Source organism: Anticarsia gemmatalis, chromosome 13, assembly GCF_050436995.1.
Source record: "Anticarsia gemmatalis isolate Benzon Research Colony breed Stoneville strain chromosome 13, ilAntGemm2 primary, whole genome shotgun sequence".
NCBI classification, from domain to species: domain Eukaryota; kingdom Metazoa; phylum Arthropoda; class Insecta; order Lepidoptera; family Erebidae; genus Anticarsia; species Anticarsia gemmatalis.
The window spans coordinates 6,724,050-6,732,876 of record NC_134757.1 but is presented as its reverse complement, the minus strand read 5'-3'; the positions used below and the strand labels follow the sequence as shown (position 1 = coordinate 6,732,876).

Sequence of the window (8,827 nt, the reverse complement as noted above, 5' to 3'; positions counted from 1 at the left end):
AAATAAAAAGTGGACTTTCAATTAATTGATAAATAAGAGTGAAGAATTTTAGTATTTTATTAGAATGGCAGCACAGCGATTGTCTTTTTGACGTATGTGAAACCAGTGTAGCCAAGTTGTGAAATTACCCCATAATGTAGTAAATATATATTACGCATAACCCAGACAGTTAAACAACATTCAAGTATTTGGCAGTTTGTATTATAATTATAAAACTACAAATACCGAAAATATGCTAAATAAGACAGAATAAAAAAGTTGAACATGAGGTGCTAAAAATTGTTTAAAATAATAAGCAATAAAAAATAATCAGCTGTCAGAAATAACTAATCTAGCTTATCTGTATTAATTCGCTTTAGGGAGAAAACCAAAGGCGTTGACAATACTGTTCAGTAACTTGTCAAATTGAACAAATCACCAATCGGCGTTGCGATCGTGGCATAATAACAACTGTTTATCGACGGTGTTGTACTGAATTACCTATCCAATAAAATCTACTTTCTTTGCGTATGTACAAGTATTTCTTGTAGACTTTGTTCATTGTTTAGTCTATTTATCAAAATGAGGAAAGCGGTATTGTTTATAGTTTTACTATGTGTTGCAATTAATTCTGCAAAAAAAGCTAGCGATGAAGAAAAGCCGGCTTGGGCGAAAAAAGACATTAGAGATTATAGTGATGCAGACTTAGAAAGGTAATTAAAATCATTTTAAATAAATCATAAATATTTGAGCACTATTGATTGGTGTACTTTCATAGGCCTAAATTATATACAACTAACAATTTTAACTATTGTTCATTTTTAGATTGTTTGATCAATGGGAGGAAGATGAGGAGCCATTACCTGAAGATGAGTTACCAGAGCACCTTCGGAAACCACCGGCACTAGACCTAACAAAATTGGATATGTCAAAACCAGAGAGTGTATTACAAGCAACTAAAAAAGGTCAAACACTAATGATGTTTGTGTCCGTGGCTAACAAACCTTCCAAAGCCAGGACTGAGGAGATTACCAAGATATGGCAGACCAGTTTGTGGAGCAACCATATACAAGTAGAGAGGTAAATATGCAATAGCATCATATTATCACACCTTTTGTATCACTGAAATGTTTTTTTTTTTTTTTGCCAGTCACAATGCCAGGATATGACAAGTTTTTATTGCAAGTGATAAGACATAGCTATAATCTTTCCTAATTAGGACTAACATCCTACCCCAGCTTCATCCAGTGTAAAAAGTTATTTTAGAAAAACCCTTACAATTTTAATGTACAAATCTTCCTCTTTAAAAAAAATCGAATTCTGTCTAAATTAAAAACTGCATCAAGATTGGTTGCATGGTTTTATAGATCTAAACATACATACATGAGTACAGGCACAGGGACAGATGTAGAAAGCAACTTTGCTTTATAAAATGTAGTGATAAGTACCACCTATATCTCTAAAAAATATTTTATGTGTTTCAGATACCTTGTAGATGATGACAGAGCAATCTTCATGTTCAAAGATGGATCTCAAGCATGGACTGCTAAGGAGTTCTTAGTAGAACAAGAAGAATTGAAGGAAGTCCAACTTGAAAGTCAAACTTATCCAGGAAAGAAACCAGATGTTAAGAACAAATCTGTTAGAGATGAATTATAATAGAATTTACTTTTTAGTTATTGATAAGGAAAGTACATAATTATATTTCATACAATTGTAAAGATTTAAGATGTTTTTGACTGATTAGTTTACAGTGTGCATTGTAAATAATTATTATCATCTAGATCTGGTATCCAACCTTTTTTATTTTGTATGATTCTTTACAATATTGTTTTCATTTATATTAAAAACATTTTGTTTCTATTCTTGGTTTTATTTACCACAAATAAAAAGGAGTATTACTTTACTTTTGAAGTAATGTTTTATTGTAAAAATATAGTAGGAGTTTATAACATAATTCTTGGTGGCATCGGTACTTTTAGATTGAACTCATATTTTTAGAAGGCATCAGTGGCTCTGAAGTGTTCCTCATCAATAGTTGAATAGATATGACCTTCACCACACATCCATTCAAGGATATTTCTGGAAAAAGAAAAAATATTGTTTTAAAAATATCTACATTCTCTTATCACACTGTCAACCCACACTTTTTGTACAAATTAAGCAGATAAATTATCATCATGGTCATATGAACATGTAACAATAAAAAACAAAAATTATTAATCTATAACTATAAGGCCGTGTTTCACCACCTCTCTATCAAATAGCATAACAGATGAAATTAAGACAGATTTTTTCATACATTTACTGTCACTTTACTTAGCAAGCAGGTTACCTAACACTATAGACTGGACCTAAATATCACACCTTCTTTATTTGTAAATAAATTGGAATAAAGTACTTACTCAAACTCTTTTTGTGGCATGCGGTCTTTGAGTGAAGTGTACATGTCTTCTTTGCTTATGCCCTGTTCTTGAGTAGATGCTCTTATCAAGTTGAACACCATCATTTGTCGTTGATTCAGACCATTCACTGATGCTGTGTTATCAGCCACTCCTACCATTGAATTAGCAGGCAGACCACTTGTGAAAGTCGGATTGTTGTCCACTTTTTCCTGATAAACCAAATTAAAATAAATAAAATTTTTGAATGCAACTAGAACAATAAAGCTTTAACCCTTAGACCACCACACTCATGGCACTATATTTTTGTTAAAAATGCATAGTAAGCACTTTCTGATTAGTCAAGTATAGCCAACAGTGGCAATCAAAGGGTTAATGTACTATCATTAAAATTTTTGAATATCGTAGAATCAAAACTATTAAGAAAATAAAGTGTACCTTTTTGGAGTCAGCTTCCATTTTGATTTTATTTTTAATACAGTGAAGATAGTGGAATGTAATTGCATTAACATCAGTTATGGGCATTATTTTAAATGCCATAAGTACTTTTTTCCCTTTATTGGTCTTTACATTACCATAGATTTGTACATAATCATTTACTTGAACTTTTGGAGCAGATTTTTCCTGTAGGATGAAATAAAAGTAATAAATAAATTATAACTCTTTTGAGATGGGTTAAGCTTACATCCAACACACAGATGATACTAACCAATACATTGTATTAACCTTATTTACAATTATAATAAGATGATAAGAAATTCTACCTAGAGGTGATTCCATTACTTCTTAATGTTATGTGTGTGACAATAGCCATGAAATGAGAATAAGTGACTATTTACTTACTTCATCATCATTCTCCTGGTCCAGCCAGAGAACAGCTCGCATCCTGCCTGTTATATCTTGGATCGTGTATGTAATTTTGGTGCTTTGCATACATATGTTCCTTACACGCGCCACCACGCTAACAATTTGAATCTCTGTCCCCCATATTTTCACACCATCATCTCCACATTCAAGAGCTTGTTTGATTACTATTGGAGCTGTCCGGGATGCTCTGCGACCCTGGACATGAAACGTAACCGTTTAGTTTGAAACTTAGTGCATGGACGAGTTGTTTACATTAAATCATAAGCTGCAACAATGTTAGACTCACAGTTTTTTGACCCTGATTAGGTGTATTTACGTTCCCAAATTGACTAGGTGAGTTATAAAATCCCCCACCAACAGCAGATTGATCTGTAATACAAGAAATGCGGTAAGATTTACCGGTAAGTACACTCATCTATACTATAATTTTATTGTATGTGCATTGGACGACTCCTTACCATTCCACATTCTGATAGATAACTTTAGGAAGAATACCTTTAAATAGTCGTATTAATTTTAACTCTGGTTTATGAACAATTTACTGAAGATTTTCTAATATAAGAATTCCACTTCAACGGCGGACGAGTTTTGACATGTTCAACACAGGCGGGAATTCGAGATTGAGATTTGAATGAAATTGAACGGAAGATTGAATGATTTTATTATTAGAGTGGAGTTGGCAACACTTTAATCAAGTAAAGCTAGTTTTACAATATGTCACTATCGCAGTTAACTTTGTATTAGTCGATTATACAGAGCGTAGTGCGCCTACGCGATATGTCCTGCAGTGCAGCCGTTCCCGCGGTTGAAAATTAAAAAGTTTCGTTTGACACTTGTGATTTGATGTTTGGGTTTGAACTTTCAAATGCAAGTTTGTTTTCGTTATTAGTTATTGTTTGTAATTTTCTTATTTCTCTATCTAAATGACACCATAGTGATTGTACGCAATGGCGTGTAAAACTTTTCATAAAGGAAAGTATTACATATCCATCAAAAGAGGGTTCGAAGATTGCAAAAAAGATGTGACTATAACAATTGACAAAGTTTTTGAAACTGATACATTGGTGAGATATATTTCATAGACAGTATAGTATAATAAAATAGCTATTTTTTTACCCTGTATTATTAATTTATGTAATACTAATAGCAGCTTTTATTGTAGAAAATATCTTTGTCAGATGACGAAGATCCAGCGTTCTTGTGTGTGCTGATCATAACTCGTACAGACTATGAGGACTTGAAAAAACAACAAGGTCTCCTTGTAGACTTCGACAACTTTCCGTCGCAACTAGTACGATTACTACAACAATGCGCTTCCAACAATATGTAAGTTATGAAATTCAAAATACACAATTAATTACATACATTTTTAGATTTTATATATTTTTATAATACTTTAGATTAGTCAAAATATATTTTACCTGTTGTAAATTATAAAATAGTTACCTGAATGGATGTATGAAAATAGAGCTCATTAAATTAATTAATTATTTACTGTTTAAACTAGGTATGAGATATTTTCTAGTACTAATAGTTCTACTATGTTCCATATTTATATATTGTTACTTATTTCCAGGTTTCTAATAATGCAACAGAAAAACCCAATGCAATATTACTTTGAAGTGGTGGAGCACAATGAGTTCAAGCGTCTAGTACACTTATCACTGAAGACCGGGCCTGCTACGGATGCTGAGATCAAACAGCATATGTCTGAAACCATCATACATTTAAAAGTTATTATTTTAAATATTTGTAGAGAAACATGATTCTATTACAAAATATTGATTTTATCTGAGAACTACCTTTACTAAACGTTATATATGTGATACTACACTGTATGTATCTTCATAAATGAAGTTTAGTAATTACAATGCTAGAGTCCTATGGCAAATCTTAGGACTAGGCCATAACTCTCACAGGTCTTTCTGGTTGGAGGCCCCTCTAGCTTCTAGACATTAAACAATTTTGTTGGGCTGTACTTATGTTTTTAAGGTTTTTCACGCTATATGCAAATTGTATATAAATTTTGCAAGTAATCCTTATTTCATTTCAGAAAACATTATCCTCAATTAAAAGTTCAGCGAACAGTACTGAAGCCATATTGAACGATAAGTGTATGAATTTGGAAAGAAAAATACATGACTACACTCACAACATAGCTAGGATGGAAGAAGAAAAAAATAAATTAGAAAAAGAATATAAGGAGTCTTTGAGACAAGAGAGGGATAAGATGATGCAGGTAAATACAGTCTAGTCACTTTTGTAAGACTACATTTAACAACTATTTTTAGCAACATAAGTATGTAATGTAAACACAAATTGTACCTTTTAACGTTAGGCATTTTAAGGTAAAATACATGTTCGCGTTAATTCCCGTAATCTATTATATATTAAACATGCAATACGAAATTTTATAAGTTATGAACATAAGTATAATGTTTTTGGTTTTTCAGTTAAGCCACAATAAAAATATATTTGTCTGTTATGGCTTTCGCGAAGAGTTAGACCACGGCCCTTGTTTGTCCAAAATAACTTTACTCTTCTGTAATTTCAAGACATGTAATATTATGCCTTGGCTACATTTATGAGCTATTTGACTTGTTCAGCAAACTATTAGCAATATAGAAACTGAATTAATGCTGTGCTGTTATATGATAACCTTTGTCTGCATACATTGCAATTTTGAATATAATTTTGTAAACTGAAATAAAAAAAACAACATTTTTTTATTTCCGTTAAAAAGTCAGCACTTTTGCTACTATATTTAAAACTGTTATTAAATTATGTATTACAGGAAAAACAGATGTGGCAGCAAAATGCAGAACTAAACATGAAATCACAGCTTGCTTCATATCAAGACAACTTGAACAAGAAAGACAAACAAATAGATGAAATTAATTCACTTTGTAAACAATTACGTGACAATATATCGCATTTAGAAAATCAATTAAGGCATGTATTTATGTATTTTTTTATCAATAACAATAATATAAACTGATAATATTGTATCTTTCATTTATGTTTGCTGTAAATTATGCATATTTGTTACAATTTTTTATAACTTTTTTTTACAGTGAAAAATCTCAGTGCCTGAATATGTTAGAAAAAGAAGTCCAAAAAACACATATTGAAGTTGCAACACTAAAAGCCAAGACTGCTTCGTTAGAAAGGGATTGTATGGAAAAAGATAAACTTTACAACCAAGCTAATTCTAAATGTGTTTACTTAGAAAAGGTATATTTGACAACATTTTATATACCAATTTATGTTTACTAGTTTCTGCTTGGGAGTAAATGTTTACCCAGGGTTAAAAGTATCCTTGGCCACCCAGGGGTATAAACTATCGCTTTACCAATTTTCATCAAAATCTACTTCGTCTTTTAGCGTGAAAGAGAAAAACATACACACATCTATCCATCCTCATAAGCTTTCGCATTTATAATATGTAAGATTCTGTAGGTTTTATTACCTTCTATTAATATCACGTATTTTTGCAGACAGTGAAGGACAATGGAGATTTGATAAGAGAATTAAATAGCACAATACATTTATTAAAAAAAGAAAAGGTTGGTTGCCTGTTTATAATGTATTAACTATAGTATAACTAACAGTTATGTTTGTACTTATGTTACTTTAAACTATTTTCAGCAAAGTTTAGAAGAAAGATTAGCATTAAGTGAATCTCTAGTTAACAAGAACAATGATGCTGTTCACTCAACATCAGAACAGCTGTTAAAAGCTAATCAGATAATATCAAAGCAAAATGCCGACCTCATTGAAATGAAAGAAAAGGTAATTTATCACGGCCGTAGTCCGAGAACACAAAGTAGGAGAGCCATGCATGCTGAATGTTCAATTTATCTAGATGATAATTGTTTTCAAATTTTAATTTTTTCATTTTATGTGTCCAAATTAAAGCAAATGCATCAAACAGGCCACCATTAGCTCCATTTAACTGAGGGTTACTAGGGCTCTAAATTCTGGACTCTACCGTCCGCGCGCCCTCTGCTTGCCAGGCATTACCACACTCTCTATTAAGTTGTCAGATTCTATCTTATCCTTTGTTTCTTTTATATTTTAGTTATTATGCAGAACTGCCATTGCTCTAGAACAGGAAAAAGTAATCGAACGTAACACCAAAGAGATGGAAGAACTAAAACTGCAAATATGTGACACAAATCTAAGTATGGAGAAACTACAAAAGGAGTTTGACGATTTGAGAGGAAAATATGAAATCAATGAAAAAGCTTTAAAAGAAAGAGATGAAACTATTAAAAATAATAATATGGGTAAGGTATATTAAATTATTACTGGCATGAAAATTGACAACCGTGTCCAGGAATTGTTGCCACACCTGGCAAAATATATTTAACTCACTTATTGTTTCTATCAAGTATCCTCTTATATTGTATTCAAGCAAAACCATAATATGCCAAGTTTGCTCCAGTACTGGCAATGGATGCTTACTTTGGCATGCTAAGTACCTACCACTCGCCATCCCTGATGGCATTGCAGCATGCCAAGGTACAATTTCCGACAGTGTGCGCTTGTATGTCGGGGCACCGAAAAATCCTTTCTTTGCCTATGCCGATAATGGGCGCCGGGCGCAGTAATATTTTATGAGCTGCATCAATAAAATAAAACGTTATATTTGCAGTAATACAATGGCTACATAAGAAAATGGATCATCTTGAACCTCCAGACACATACAAGCCTAAGGAAAAGCTTGGTATTCCAGCAGCAACCAGTTCCACGCCATACTTTCTGTCTAGAAATAACAATCATTCTGATTCATTACACGGCATATCAGAAGAGTCCATTGATTTTTATGCCACCTCAAAATCGTAAGTAAAAAATAAATACTTGATTTGATCAATTTTTACTTTGCAATTCCATGTTAAATAATACCGAATATTATTGAAGCTTTTAATACTTTATTAACTTTAGTTTAAAGACGATTTCGCCAACTTTGTAACCCCAGCCTGTAACTAATTACGATCTAGTAAACTTCCATTTAGCGAATAATTGACAGGACAAATATTTTTTTTATGCAGCAGGTCGAATTTAGAAGAATCACCAGGACCTGAAACACAAGAGAAAAATACAAAAGTTGGGCTGGATCCTAAGTATTTACAACCTGCTGAGATTGAAAACAAAGTTACTAGTGGCAAAGGTAAGATCTTTTTTTCTCGGCAAAAAAAAAAACTCTACTAGGTAGTAATAAATTTAGGTAGTACATGTACAAAAATAAATTGATTTGATTAAACGCCTAGTTTTTTTTAATTCTTCTGTTTTTCTTTCAGGCACAACCAACAAGCATTATAATCAGCCAAGTCAAAAAGGAAAGGAAAACATAAATTTACCTAAAGTGGACTACAGAGAGAAAAAATCAGCGCGAAGTTCAACGTATCGAACTACACCTGTTTCCGCTTACTTTCCATAATTCTATATTGTAACTTAGTGCAATCATAGTATTTAAATAAAGTTCTTTTTACATGAAATTCTATTATTTCAATAGATTTATATCTTAAGAAAATAGTATCGATGTATCTCAACGCTGCTTTTTTACCACAATGTTA

The 8,827-nt window shown here is 32.0% G+C and overlaps 3 protein-coding genes across 5 annotated transcripts; 2 read left to right on the top strand and 1 right to left on the bottom strand.

The window, feature by feature from the left end:
• The first annotated feature begins 406 nt into the window (after window positions 1–406).
• boca (LDLR chaperone boca) lies at window positions 407–1,842 on the top strand. Its single transcript, XM_076121927.1, has 3 exons — window positions 407–692; window positions 805–1,059; window positions 1,464–1,842. Exons 1-3 carry the CDS (start codon window positions 562–564, stop codon window positions 1,636–1,638), a joined length of 561 nt encoding a protein of 186 aa, XP_075978042.1. The 5' UTR covers window positions 407–561; the 3' UTR covers window positions 1,639–1,842.
• A 29-nt stretch (window positions 1,843–1,871) lies between these two features.
• Window positions 1,872–3,874, bottom strand: RPA2 (Replication protein A2). Its single transcript, XM_076121926.1, has 6 exons — window positions 3,707–3,874; window positions 3,535–3,617; window positions 3,225–3,443; window positions 2,820–3,005; window positions 2,385–2,593; window positions 1,872–2,061 (listed from the first exon to the last, which is right to left on the bottom strand). The coding sequence occupies exons 1-6, from the start codon at window positions 3,714–3,716 to the stop codon at window positions 1,977–1,979; spliced, it is 792 nt and encodes a 263-aa protein (XP_075978041.1). The 5' UTR covers window positions 3,717–3,874; the 3' UTR covers window positions 1,872–1,976.
• Window positions 3,875–4,066: 192 nt separating this feature from the next.
• Window positions 4,067–8,749, top strand: LOC142977616 (spindle assembly abnormal protein 6 homolog). Of its 3 annotated transcripts, none has more exons than XM_076121607.1 (12): window positions 4,067–4,312; window positions 4,411–4,574; window positions 4,825–4,981; window positions 5,302–5,487; window positions 6,043–6,200; window positions 6,323–6,482; window positions 6,746–6,814; window positions 6,897–7,040; window positions 7,330–7,537; window positions 7,906–8,092; window positions 8,306–8,421; window positions 8,552–8,749. In XM_076121607.1, exons 1-12 carry the CDS (start codon window positions 4,196–4,198, stop codon window positions 8,689–8,691), a joined length of 1,806 nt encoding a protein of 601 aa, XP_075977722.1. In that variant the 5' UTR covers window positions 4,067–4,195; the 3' UTR covers window positions 8,692–8,749. The 3 variants fall into 3 exon arrangements, with proteins under 3 accessions (XP_075977722.1, XP_075977721.1, XP_075977723.1); XM_076121606.1 differs by having other exon boundaries at window positions 4,068–4,312; window positions 8,303–8,421; XM_076121608.1 differs by lacking the exon at window positions 6,897–7,040 and having other exon boundaries at window positions 4,068–4,312; window positions 8,303–8,421.
• The last annotated feature ends 78 nt before the right edge of the window (window positions 8,750–8,827 follow it).